Genomic DNA, 13,716 nt, shown 5'->3' on the forward strand with positions numbered 1-13,716 from the left:
GGACTTTTGCAGTGCTGGGAAAGGGCAGCTTTCCAGTTCCTCCAGGAACGTTGGACAGTGGGGCTGCGCTTCCAGCTTTCAGGCTGTTCTGTGGCAGGATCAGAGCAGGTCCCTGCCAGCTCAGGAGCTCTGAAAACGTGTCCTGAAGCCGTTTTGCAAGTCAAGCCTTTCCTCGGAGGGAGGAGGCAAATCCTAATGAGCCAAAGGAGCTGCCTTTGAAGTGGCTTCCCGTTCGTCCTCCAGTTCCTACAGCGGCTCTGTGAAGTTGTGTGAAGGAAAGAGCAGTTTTTGTTTGGAGTTTGCACCATCATTTCCTCTCCCCAGAGGGTGCTTTTGCCGTTCAAGCAGCTCAGCGTTTGTGTTGACAATATTGAGATTCATTAGCTGCAAAAATAGGCATTTCTTTGAGGTGCCTGGGCAGGAAACGGCGTTTTCTGGCAATAAAATAATTTCAGCCCTGTCTAAGAAAGGTATGTGAGTGTTCAAGGTGCCTGACTGGGACTAGGAAGTGGTGATAAAAATAAGGGATTTATTATATTTACTCCCAAACGGTGGGAAACTCTTACTGTGACTGAACAACAGAGCCAGGGACATGATCCAAGGGAATGTCTGGGTTGGGGAAGGGAGATGATGCTGTCCCATTTGGAGAAGAGAAAAACTCCCTCTGCCCCATTTGGAGAAGGAAGGTGCCCCCCCTTCCCAGCTTGGAGAAGGGAGATGCTCCTCTGCTTTGGCTGGAGAAGGGAGATGATGTTCCCCTTCCCTGTCCCTCCTGACATCAGCCCTGGGCTGTTTCCTGGAGAATAATTCTATCCGATGTACGAGAAGATGAATGTTGAGGAGGAGGGAATTAAAAAGAAATGATAAAAAAGAAGCAGCCCCAATCCCTCTTGGTTATTGAAGTGGGAAGGGAACACTTTGTCAAAGTGACACCAGATCCTTTATTAACCCTTTCTGGCCCCGGGGGGTGTCAGCATTAGCATTAATATAGAATATCCTGAGCTGGAAGGGACCCCCAAGAATCATCCAGTCCAACACAGACACTCCAACAATCCCACCCTGGCCCTGAGATTGTTGTCCAAACCCTCCCTGAGCTCTGGCAGCCTTGGGGCCGTGACACTTCCCAGCTGCTCTGAGACCAACACCTCAGATCCACTCAATGAAAGGTGCTTTTTTTATCCTAAAGATCCTCCCCTAACCCTGTTCAGGTGATTCCCTTGTGCCCTGTCCTGCCACTGAAGGGCTGCAATGCTTTTTGGGGCAGCCTGGCAGGATTTGATCAGGAAGTTTTAGCAGGCATTGCTTGAAAGGAAAATCCTGCTTTTCCCCAGGTTGGATCTTCATTCCTTTGCCCTCAGATGTTTGGGGAACAAAAGGCCGAGCTGGATGCTGGAACTTGCATTTTTGGGACCCCCTCAGAGGAAGGTGGCAGGTGCTCTGTAGTTTTGAGAACCCAACAAGGGGCAAAGCCCAGAATCTCTATTTCTTGAGCACCCTGCCAGCACTGAGGTGGTTTGTGTCCTCCACCTGCCTAAGTGCTTCTCAGTGGTTTTCCCCCTGTTAAGATCTTGTTTTTTGGACAATATTTTATATTAAGGTGCCTTTAATGGAGCAGTTACCTCAGGCAATCCCAAGGAAACCCCAGGGCTGTATTTTGGATAACCTGGATTTCCTTTGCCACCTGATGGCCACTTGTGGTCCTGTTGCTTCCTGGAGCTTTTTGGTGTCCAACAAGGTGCAGTTCCACACCCTTGACTCACCCCCCTCCAAAAGGTTTGTTATTGGATTAACTCCTCTTGCTCTCCTGATGCCTGCATGGAGGGAAATACGTTGCTTTCCCTGGAAAAGCAGGATCAGAACATCCCCTTGCTTTTAGATCGTTGAATTCTTGGAGTTTAAGCTCTTTATTTCTTGTTCTGCTGTGCTTACAAGAGGCTCTCCCGGGGCTCTCTTGTACCACAAATACAAATGAAACCTGAATAAAGCAATCTGACTGCTGGCATTCCTCAAGGGTTACTGCCAGGTAACATTTTGGGGCTGTTAGTCATTCTGATGTGTCCCTTCTCCAGCTTTCCTTGACAACACTTGAGAGATGTTGCCCTCTGGAAAGAGGCTTCCTCAGTCACAACAGTCATTTTTGATGTTTCTACCTGTTTTCCTTTATTCACTTGAGTTTCTTTCCCTGCTTTCCCTCCCCAGTTGTGATTAATTAATACAGTTTTTGGGATAGTTTAGTTATGGTTGTGTCCTACCTGGGCTGTTCCCCAGGGCTGGGGGCAGCTCTGCAGGGGGGTCTCACCTGAGGGGGCAGAGGGGCAGAATCCCCCCCTGCCCTGTGCCCACCCTGGGGATCAGCCCAGGGCACAGGGTTGGGTCATGTCCAGCCTCTCCCCCAAGTCCTTCTCCCACCTGCTCATGCCCAGCCTGGGTTGATGCTGGGATTGCCCTGATCCAGGGGCAGCTCCAGCCCTTGGCCTTGTTGAACCTCAGGAGATTCCCAGGGGCCACTTCTGGAGCTTGTCCAGCTCAGATCCCTCCATCAGCTCGTCCTTTTGGATTGAAAACTGTAATGACAGAATCCCAGCATGGTTTGGGTTGGAAGGGACCTCCAAGCCCATCTCATCTCACCCCCTGCCATGGGCAGGGACACCTTCCACCAGTCCAGGTTGCTCCAAGCCCCGTCCAACCTGGCCTTGGACACTTCCAGGGTTCTGGAATAACAAAGTGGATCCTGTGCAGTCGAGCCTCGGGCATCTCATGGGTGGGACAGGAGGGACACTCTGAACTCCACCTCAGGCTAAGCCTGGATTGCTGGAGCGGGAGAACTCAGTTCCAGCCCCTGCCATGCCATGAATCCCAGCACTGGGATCCAGCCTGGGCCCAGCTGAGGAGCCTGGAGCTGCTGTGGATTCATTGCAGGGCTCTTTCCCTCTGACTAAACTGTCCCATTTTACTGTCAACAGTGTTTGGGGATGGGAAAGGAGTTAATCAAACAGCACTTTTGATGGCAAATTGCTCTATAAATAAATTCCAAAAATGAGTGAAAAAAAATTCCAAAAATAAATGAAATAAAATTCCAAAAATAAGTGAAATAAAACATCAGTGGGAGCTGAAGGGGCAGGAAAAGATGGAAACGAGCGGATGTCACAGTGAGAGTGGATTTGTTCCGTGGCCAAGTGCTTGTGTCAAGAGTCCTTTTGTCCCCAGCATCTTCTTTGGAGAGCAGCCCTTGGAGGGCAAATCAGACCAGCTCCAAGGACAGAAGTTCTGGGAGTGCTGTCACTTCTCAGGTTGGATACTGGGGAAAATTCCTTCATGGAAAGGCTTGTCCAGCCCTGGCCCAGCTGCCCAGAGCAGGGGTGGAGTCCCCAAGCCTGGAGGGGTTTAACAGACATCTGGATGTGGCCCCTGGGGACAGGGGACAGTGGTGGCCTTGGCAGTGCTGGGGAGTGGCTGGATTTGATGATCTCAGAGGGCTTTTCCAACCTTGATGATTCCATGTTCCTGGGAAAGTCACCAGTGCCAGATGATCCAGCTTGGAGGAACGAAAACATCTGGAACTAATGGGCACATTTTATGCCTGGGAGAGCAAATCAAAGAGAGATAAATTTCCTGGTTATTTTCCCATTAAATTAATGCTTCTGTAAAAACAAAGTGCCTGGGAAATCCAGGAGGAATATCAGTCATTTTATGGGATAAGGTGGCTCAGCTCCAGTGCTGTGGAGTAAATGCCTCGAAAGAACAAGTGAGGAGGCTCCTGGTTTGGTTCAATCTCTGAAATAAAGGAATGATTTAATCCCTTTTTTTTTCCTGGTTGAAGTTCCAGGGCTGGAACATCTCTGTGCCAGAGTGGGATGCTAATGGGATTTGTTTTCCTTGATTCCAGGAACAGCGCACGGTTTACAGGCTGACCCTGGTAAAAGCCTGGAATGTGGATGAACTCAAAGCTTATGCTGAGCTGATATCCCTTGGAAAACCAGACTTCATCGAGGTCAAGGTGAGCTGCTTGGAGCTGGTTTATTTTTTCCATCAGTTTTTTTTCCCAGTTTTTAACTCCAGATTTCCCCACACACACTTGAAACTTTCTGTGTAAAACCCTCCTAAAGGTTTCAGTGACGTGTAAGGAACAGACACAGCAGGGCAGGAGGGCTTTGTCATGGGGTTAATGGGTTTAGGGAATGTTAAAAAAAAAAGTTTAAAACTTGTAAAAAAGGAATTTTATAAATGCTTTGGGAAGAGCCACTCTCAGCACTGGCACCCAGCAGCACATTTACCTCTGGATTTGTGCAGCTCCAGCTCCTGGGCTTTCCCTTTTGTTTTTCTTATCCTTCTCTCCTTTCATTTTTCTCACCTTATTTTTGGACAAAAAGCCTGGAATTCGCTGCAGTGGAACAAACCCAGAGGTTTTGTTCCATCACAGGTCTCTCTCCCTGAATGTGCTGCTGAAGTTGAGACCCTGAGCCAAAAACCAGGGTCTGGGGAAAAAAAGCCCTCAGTTTTACCTCGTGTGTCGAGCTGATTCGTATTCCTTGGGTCAAGGCAAGCAGGGGGAGTGTTCCTGTGGGAAGAACTCCCTGTCTCCAGGATGCTGGAGGGCAGGGATGGAGCTGGGGGTGTTGGTGCTGCTGAGGCTGCTCCGCCCTGGGCACCAATCAGTGAAAGGAGTTGGGTTTAAGGCAATGTTTCCAAACACAGATCCCCTGGGAATTCTGCAGGGCAAACATCTCTGCCTCCTCCAAGGCACGGGGCTGCTCTTCCCTCTGCCCCTTAGTCCTGCTTTCCCAGAGCTCAGCTCTTCCCTGGAAAAATCCTGGCCTTGGACTGCCGAGGAGATGGGTGAGGAAGGAGGTGAGTGAAAGGTGTGCTCCTGGTGCTCTTCCAGCTGGGACAGGGATACCTCTGGAACACTTCCCCCTGGCTGCACAGGGTGAGATGAGGCAGAGAGGGGGCTGGGTGACATTCCCAGGATCCATGGAGTGGGATGGTGGCACTGAGGGCTCAGCCCTGCTCAGCTATAGGGGGTGGAACGAGATGAGTTTTAAGTTCCCTTCTAACCCAAACCATTCCATGATCTTAAGGATGGTGTCCTTACTTGGCTGCCCTTCTCTAAACTGCTGATGAGTTGCTGGAGACCTTTGTGTTGCTGCTGTGCCTGTCCTCACACCTTTGCCCTGGGGTTTGACTTCATCAGGTTATCCTCCATTGCTTTTCATCTTACCTTTAATTCTGGCTTGTCCAACTCCCTACCCACGAGATGAGCCTTCTCCCACGATGGAGCCGCTACTGCAGTGGCTTCAGAAACATCTGAACTGCTCTGTGGAGCAAACAGGGGTCAAGAATGCTCCAAGGTGCTTCATTGCTCCTACCTGTGCACCTGAAGCAAAGGGCCAGGCCTCTGTCCCTGTGATATTTAACTGCTCTGGAATAAAAGTGGAGCACAACTCCTGCACACCACAGGGGACCAGCAGAAGAGGGGCTCTGTTGTACCCCCAAACCCTGGGAAGTGGTGATTGTGCTGCTGAAGTGTAAGTGAGCAGGTGATCCCATAGGTAGGATCCCACAGCATTCCAAGTGATGCCACGTTGGATGGGGCTTGGAGCAGCCTGGGCTGGTGGAAGGTGTCCCTGCCCATGGCATGGGGTGGCACTGGATGGGCTTTAAGTTCCTTTCCAACCCAAACCATGCCCTGATTCTGTGATTGTACCATAGGACATAAAGTCAGGGGTTCAGTTCTGACCTAAATGAAGGCAGGAAGGGTTGGGTGTGTTCCTCTCTAGTCTCAAGGTTGCTGCTGGGATTCCCTTTCCTGCAGTCAGACAGAAACTCCTGCCAGTGCGTCCCTGGCCTCTGGTGCAGCCCTGGCAGTCGTGGTGCTCACACAGCATTTGTCACCTGGGAATTGCCCCCAAAACACTTGATGTTTTTGATTAAAAGTGATTTCTTGTGTTCCTTTGAGAATGCAGTACATCTGGCACGTGGACAGGGCTCAGCATGGTGTTTCCCAGAGCTCCAGTGGGACAGGTTAGAAAGGCAACAACCGGGTCACGCTCAAAGCACATAAACAAAAAATCAGTCCAAGAGACTGCAAAGCACCTGCCAGGAAATGGGGCTGATCCCAGGGGGATTCCCTGGTTAAATACTGGAGAGAAATGACGTCCATGTAAGATGAACTGAGCTAATCCAGTGTTGCTCCAAGGAGGCTCACGGGGTGCAGGGGATGGAGATTCAGATTCTCACAGGGCTTAACACTTGTTCTCATTTCCTTGGGTGTCTCGACTCTGTGGGACCCCATTCTCTTATTTAAGCCAATAGTAAAGGGAGAATCAGTCCTGGGGTTATTAAATATGCACCAGAAGTACTTACTGCCTTAGTGTGTTCCAATGCCAGCGTGTCTCTGCACAGTGGGTGGGTGTATTTAAGGTCTAGAACGTGCAAATCATTGTCTTGAATGTTCCAAAAGCCAGAGGTTTGTGTTGCTATCCAGCATTTTTGTGTCCAGGGAAGGGAAGGGAGCTGGGAAGGGAGCTGGGAAGGGGCTGGAGCAGCAGGAGCAGCTGAGGGAGCTGGGGGGGCTCAGCCTGGAGAAAAGGAGGCTCAGGGGGGACCTTCTGGCTCTGCAATCCCTGACAGGAGGGGGGAGCCGGGGGGGGGGGGTCGGGCTCTGCTCCCAGGGAACAGGGACAGGAGGAGAGGGAACGGCCTCCAGCTGTGCCAGGGGAGGGGCAGGAGGAATGTCTCCATGGAAAGGGTGGTCCAGCCCTGGCACAGCTGCCCAGGGCAATGGGGGAGTCCCCATCCCTGGGGGGATTTAACAGACCTGTGGATGTGGCACTTGGGGACATCATTAGGAGTGGCTTTCACAGTGCTGGGGAATGGTTGGACTTGATGATCTCAGAGGGGTTTTCAACCCTAATGACTCTGTTGGATTCTCTGAGAATCAAATGAAATTACTCTGTTTTGCTATTTATTCCTTCTTAAACCAAAGAGGCAAAAGGATTTTCCTATGAAATGTAGATGAGCCCTAAGGAATTCCTTCAGAATTGTGACCCAAACCTGCTCTGGCACTCAGAGCAGAAGGACATTTCTGCTCCCTGTGAGCAGGGACAGCCCCCAGGGAATGGCTGGAGCTGTGTCAGGGCAGGCTCAGGGTGGATCTCAGCCAAAGGTTCTTCCCCCAGAGGGTGGTTGGCACTGAACAGGCTCCCCAGGGCAGTGGGCACAGCCCCAAGGCTGCCAGAGCTGCAGGAGGGTTTGGGCAACACTCGCAGGGACAGGGTGGAATTGTTGGGGTGTCTGTGCAGGGCTAGGTGTTGGACTGGATGATCCTTGTGGGTCCCTTCCAGCTCGGGATATTCCATGATTTTGTGATCTGGTTGCTGTGGTTGGAGCCAGAAGCAGAACATTGTCCCTGGGGCAAGGTCTGTCTCTGGTAAATCATGGAATCATGGAATGGCTTGGGTTGGGGAAGACCTTAAAGACCATCCAGTGCCACCCTCTGCCCTGGGCAGGCACACCTGCCACTATCCCAGGTCACTCCAACCTGGCCCTGGACACTTCCTCTGGGAAGGTGAAGCTTCCTGGTGCAGCTCACAGGACCAGTGGGACTTTGTGACTTCCCACTTGAGCTGAGCCTTCCAGCTTTCCCCCATCCCTTTTAATTTCAGGAGGACAACACAAGCCTGGCTGCCCTTGGGCCAAGGGCTGTTTGTACCAAAATGTCTGAGGGCAGCACTTTGGGCAGGGCAGAGATGAAAGTCCCATCACAGAATCTTCTCAAGCCTTTGTGAAATCAGTTTTCAGCCACTTGGAAACACTTGTCCCTGAAGATCTCTCTGCAGAACCTCCACACCAGGCTGGTGGTGGTGTCTGGTCTCTGGGACTGCAAAGCTCCTGAGGCTTTGCTGCAGAATTCAAATGACCAAGTAAATGTGTGGAAGGAAGTATCAGGCCCAATCTGCTCAGTCTTGTCATATTAAACACTGAAGATTATTTAAATGCTTAAAGTAATGAGGAAAATGAGCTGTGCCTTAATGAGTTTTTAATTGCAGCAGCAAGAGGGGACTGCCCCCACCTGTCAAAAAAGCCATTGAGTCCTGCTGAATCCCAGTTGGAATTTAGATGAAGGGAAGTGAAGCTAAATCTCCTGTTCTAGTCCCTGCTATAAATAAACTCACACCATGGATGATTTCCATGCCTGAAAAAAGCCCAACATTGACCAGTCACTGTTCCAGAATCCCCCCAGCTCCCTCAGCTGCTCCTGCTGCTCCAGCCCCTTCCCAGCTCCGTTCCCTTCCCTGCACACACTCCAACCCCTCAGTGTCACCTTGTCCTCTCAGCTGTGACCTCTGGTTCTGAGGACATGGTTTGGGTTGGAAGGGACCTTTAAAGGTCATCTAATTCCAACCCCCTGCCATGGGCAGGGACTTCAATTAGACTGAAGTTGCTCCAAGCCCTGTCCAGCCTGACCATGGATACTTCCAGGGCTGGGGCAGCCACAGCTTCTCTGGGCAACCTGTGCCAGTGTTTTACCACTTTCATGGTGGAAAACTTCTTCCAATGCCCAAGGGAAGGTGTAGAAACTAAAAAGTGAATGGGGATATCTCAGCCTGAAGAAAAGGAGGCTCAGGGGGGACCTTCTGGCTCTGCAATCCCTGACAGGAGGGGGGAGCTGGGGGGGGGGGGTCGGGCTCTGCTCCCAGGGAACAGGGACAGGAGGAAAGGGAACGGCCTCCAGCTGTGCCAGGGGAGGGGCAGGGGGGACATCAGGAGGAATTTCTGCATGGAAAAGGTGGTCAGGCACTGGCAGGGGCTGCCCAGGGAGGTTTGGAGTCCCCACCCCTGGAGGTGTCCAAGGAAGGGCTGGAGGTGGCTCTCAGTGCTCTGGGCTGGGGGACAGGGTGGGGATGGGGCACAGGGGGGATCCATGGGCTGGGAGGGCTTTTCCAGCCTCAGCACTTCCATGAAGGTGACTCTGGGAGCAGAGGGGTGAGGGATTCAACAGTGGCCCTTTCTCTTTTGGTATCCACATGGTTTTGAAGAGCTGGAATGAAAGGCTGTGTCCCGTGTTGGAGTTCAGCTTTTCCAGGAGGAGCTTCTTCCCCTTCAGGGGACTCACAGAACATTATGGGGTGGCTGCAGCCCCACTCAGTGCATGGCCATGTGTGGAGGGTGTCTGGAGAGCTGGGGTTGTGCAGCCCAGCTCACCCTCTCCACCCCTACCTTTCACATTTCACTGCCACTCAGAACAGGTGGCCTTTGTTAAATCAGCTTTAAAGTGATTATCAAACACAATCAACGAGTTGAATCCTCGCTGAACCCACTGCAGGGCCGTGTCTGTCATTTGGAGGTGCTGATGCCCAGCCCATGAGCACTTTTATTGCAGGGAGTGCCATCTATCAACATGTCATTTGAGGATTTTTCTATTTGTCCTGGGTCAGGGCTGCCCCAGTTTTTAAACAGTGGCTCTGTCACTCAGCAGCTTGGCTGACACTTTGTTCTGCTCTCCATTCACATGAGCCTCCATTAAATGTGTAATTTGTGGGCTGGCAGTTCAGGGAATTGTTTTGTTCAGTAATTAAGTTGGGAAGTCTGGAGTCTGAGTTGAGAAACAAAGCCCTGTCATATCTGATTCTCCAGGAATGTTTCCTTCGGAGCCCCATGGATTAAAATGATTGCTGGCTGTCCAGGTCTCCATCCAGGAGCCAGATCCTTGGGAAGGGAATGTGCTCCTCAGCCTGGCACAAGGCTCTGGTCAGTAGTTGTGCTCACTCAGCTCCATCCCAGCCACGTGAAATCAGCTCTGGGTCCCGGCACAAGGAGGACGTGGAGCTGCTGGAGCAGGTCCAGAGGAGGCACCAAGAGGATCCGAGGGATGGAGCAGCTCTGCTGGGAGGGAAGGCTGGGACAGCTGGGATTGTTCCCCTGGAGAAGAGAAGGCTCCAGGGAGACCTGAGAGCCCCTTCCAGGGCTTAAAGGGGCTCCAACAGAGCTGGAGAGGGACTGGGGACAAGGGATGGAGGGACAGGACAAGAGGGAATGGCTTCCCACTCCCAGAGGGCAGGGTTGGATGGGATATTAGAGAGAATTTTTCTCTGATATCCACGTGAACCTCCCCTGGCACAACCTGTGGCCGTTTCCTCTTGTCCTGTCCCTTGTTCCCTGGGAGAAGAGACCAACCCCCACCTCCCTACAACCTAAAGCAAAGAATTCCACAGGCAGAGTGTCCATACCCTGGACCCCAGGGAGATGCTTTGGGGAATTAAGTTCATTTCCCACAACCCAACTTCCCTGTTCAGGTGGGCAGGCCCTGGCACAGGTTGCCAGAGAAGCTGTGGCTGCCCCATCCCTGGAAGTGTCCAAGGCCAGGTTGGAGCAACCTGGGCTGGTGGAAGGTGTCCCTGCCCATGGCAGGAGGATTGGAATGAGATGATCTTTAATGTCCCTTCCAGCCCCAACCATTCCAGGATTCCACAATCCCATCACTTGCCCGGTTCACACATTATTATATATATTTACTGTGTTTCTGTTAATCTTTTCTGAAGCTCAAAAAGCAAACCTGTATTAATATATTTCATTTCCTGCATCTTCCAACCCAAACCATTCTGGGGTGCTACAATTTTGTTTGAAATGATGGTCAGGAAGGGCGTCCATCACCCACAGACACAGCAGTGCCCTCCCTGCCCCTCCACATCCTATAAAGAACAGAGATCTCACACAGCATTTGTGCTTTTGATCTCCTGAAAATCAATTTAACGTCCCCCCTCACAAAGCCCTGCACAGCAGCCACACACCAAAGGTGCTCTGGGCAAAATTACTTTTATTTCCTTTCTTCTTTAGAAACACTTTTTTACAGCTTAAGAAACGGGGTTGCTTTTCCAGTGGGAGATGTCCCTGCCCCTGGCAGGGGGTGGAACTGGATGGTCTTTAAGGCCCCTTCCAACCCAAGCCATTCCATGGTTCTGTGAACCCCAGCAGGGTTTCTCTGGCTTCATCCTGGCAGAACCAGGAGATGCTTTTCAAAAGGCTGCTGCACTCCAAGGTGCTTGGCCAAAGCCCTGTGGGTTAGGATGCTCCACCAGCATTTTTATTAAGGAATAACATTATTATTAAGGAGTAATTAAGAGCAGTGTTGATGCTGCTGACAGGGGGAGGTTGGTGTGGGAGCTCGGGGGGCACAGTGGAATCACTTCCTTCTGAACACTTGATGTCTCAATAACTGCCTTCATGTATTACCAGAAAACACAACCTGACCGCCCTAATCAACTCTTCCCACTTTTTAAGTGGTCTCAGCTCCGGTAATTAACTCCAGTTTTAAGGAGCTGGGGAAGCTGAAAGCTGCTGTGCTTTCCTTGGCTGTGCTGGAAGCTGCTCCTCATTGATTTGTGCTGGGAATTAATGAGCCAGCCGAGCCCTCCGTTATTCCATGGGCTTCCTTTGCCTGTAAATGATCTCGTTGGAGTTTACTGGGAGGGTGAGTCACATTGTAGCTTCCTAAGAATTTTCCCCCTCTGTCCTCATCCATTTTTCATGCTGCTCAAATCATAAACTGGATAATGAATGCAGGGAAAATAATTCCTGTGTCCCTCCAGCTGAACTTTGGGTATCCACAACCCCTCATTTGCGTGCCTGTGGCTGCTCTGAGTAAGACTAACGAAGACACAACTAATATTTTTAAAGGCTTCTCTCATAGTTGGGCTAAATCCAAAGGAATGCACATCCCTTTTTTGAGCACCATCCCCCTGTTTCCAGGCTGGCTCTGAGTTGTGGTGTTTGGGCAGATTAATGGAGGGAGCCACTCAGTGATTTCTGGGTGAGAAAGTAATTGCTTCCTAAACTTGTAGGGTTGCTAATTAGCAGCAGGCTGTCTCTTCTGTAGCCCTGTGTGGCTCACCTTACTCTTAATTGGTAGATTAACAGATTTGGGAGCAGGGTGTCAGTGGGGTGGACACCACACACGTGAGCTTGGATGCAGATGCCATTTCAAAGAGGTAGAAGTGTTCAAGAGGGACAAACCAGACATCACCAGCCATCAAATGGTGTTTTCAAAGGCTGTGCTTGGGGGGATTCTGTGACTGGAATAAAACAGCTCAGGCAAGGAGCAAAGGGCAGGGGAAAAGCCCTTTCTTTGTGTTCCCCCTGTGGGTGGGTTTGTGACCAACCCTGTGACCAGGGGATGGTGATTTCTTCTCTTGCTGGTGACAGATTAACTGCTGGGAAAATGACAGTGAATTAATTATTTGAGTAGAAGAACTTCAGGTGGCTCGTGGGAGTTTGTGCCAAATACTTTTAAGCAGACAATTAAAAGATCCCATAAACAGTTTACACTCCGAGTGGGTGACACTGAGTGTTACCACCCGCTGCCTTTTGGCACCCATTGACCTGCTGGACAAATTGCAGGTTAAGAAACATCCAGTATTTTACAGTGTTCTGCTCTGGGAAGGAAATAAGGAAAGGGAAGGTTTGGGAAGGGAAAGAAAAAGGAAAAACACATCTCAACAAGCCACAGGCTGCTGAAGCAATTTAGGAGAATTTTCCTGATTGATTAAAAAGTGAACAAGTCAGTAGTGATTTGAGGTCATGGCTAAAACTAAGTCAGTAATTCAGGAGGTTCAAGTGATTGGATTTCCAAATTAAGAGCAGCTAGTTCCAAAATGGGACAACTGGAGGTGGCACTCAGTGCTCTGGGCTGGGGGACAAGGTGGTGATGGGTCAGATGGCTCAAAGATTGGGCTCGATGGTCTGGGGGGGCTCTTCCAACCTTAAGGGTTCTGTGGTTGGGAGGCTGAAGGTGGTGGAGGGGGTGGGAGAACTTGAGGGGTTGCATTCACTGGCCAGGGGTCTCAGGGCTGCTGCAGGTGTTGTATCACCAGGGGGGTGGGAGTGATGGGAATGATGGGAGCACTGGGATGGAAATGATGGGAATGAAGGGATGGAGTGATATCAGGGAGCACTGGAGGACACAGGGGACAGTATCTCCAGGAATGACTTGTCCCATTGGATGTTCACAAGACTTTATTCCAGAGGTGTTGTGTTTCAGGACCATCCTCCCTTTGAACCCTCTTCCAGCTGCTTTCCAGGATAAACACTACCCTGTGTTGTGCTGCCAGGGACCCCTGGGCACACAGATGTGTCACTAAAGGGAGAGATGGAGTTTTGGTGCCATCTCCAACTTTGTGACCTCGTGAAGGGGGGGACACAAACCCGACGTTCCAGACTGACTGCTGATGGTTTCCATGTCTCTCCCCAGGGCGTGACCTACTGTGGAGAAAGCTCTGCCAGCAGCCTCACCATGGCCAACGTGCCCTGGCACGAGGAGGTGGTGGGGTTTGTGCAGGACCTGGCTGAGCTCCTGCCCGACTACGAGATCGCCTGCGAGCACGAGCACTCCAACTGCCTGCTGCTGGCACACACCAAGGTGAGCTGGGCCAGGGCCAGGGGGGTTCCCAGGTACTGCTGCCTCTCCTGGGAAGTGCTGCACAACTGCCTTGTGCTGACATGTCTTTTGTCCAGAGTCCTCACGGAATGGCTGAGGTTGGAAAAGCCCTCTCAGATCGTTGTGTCCGACCCAGCACTGCCAAGGCCACCACTGGCCGTGTCCCCAAGGGTCACAACCACACAGCTCATACATCCCTGCAGGGGTGGGGACTCCCCCACTGCCCTGGGCAGCTGTGCCAGGGCTGGACAACCCTTTCCATGGAGAAATTCCTCCTGATGTCC

The 13,716-nt window shown here is 51.3% G+C and overlaps 1 protein-coding gene across 1 annotated transcript in view; it reads left to right on the forward strand.

Moving 5' to 3' along the window:
* The first annotated feature begins 3,890 nt into the window (after nucleotides 1-3,890).
* The window catches only part of LOC114071703 (S-adenosyl-L-methionine-dependent tRNA 4-demethylwyosine synthase-like), an 18,439-nt gene continuing 8,613 nt past the window's right edge, over nucleotides 3,891-13,716 (forward strand). Inside the window, exons 1-2 of the mRNA XM_027909551.1 lie at nucleotides 3,891-3,997; nucleotides 13,247-13,414. Of these exons, the coding sequence (XP_027765352.1) occupies nucleotides 13,289-13,414 (126 nt within the window). The 5' untranslated portion in view covers nucleotides 3,891-3,997; nucleotides 13,247-13,288. The remainder of the gene's footprint in view (nucleotides 3,998-13,246; nucleotides 13,415-13,716) is intronic.

The sequence above is a fragment of the Empidonax traillii genome, unplaced genomic scaffold (genome assembly GCF_003031625.1).
Source record: "Empidonax traillii isolate 1590-97213 ecotype Southwest subspecies unplaced genomic scaffold, ASM303162v1 scaffold2212:size32493, whole genome shotgun sequence".
Taxonomy (NCBI): domain Eukaryota; kingdom Metazoa; phylum Chordata; class Aves; order Passeriformes; family Tyrannidae; genus Empidonax; species Empidonax traillii.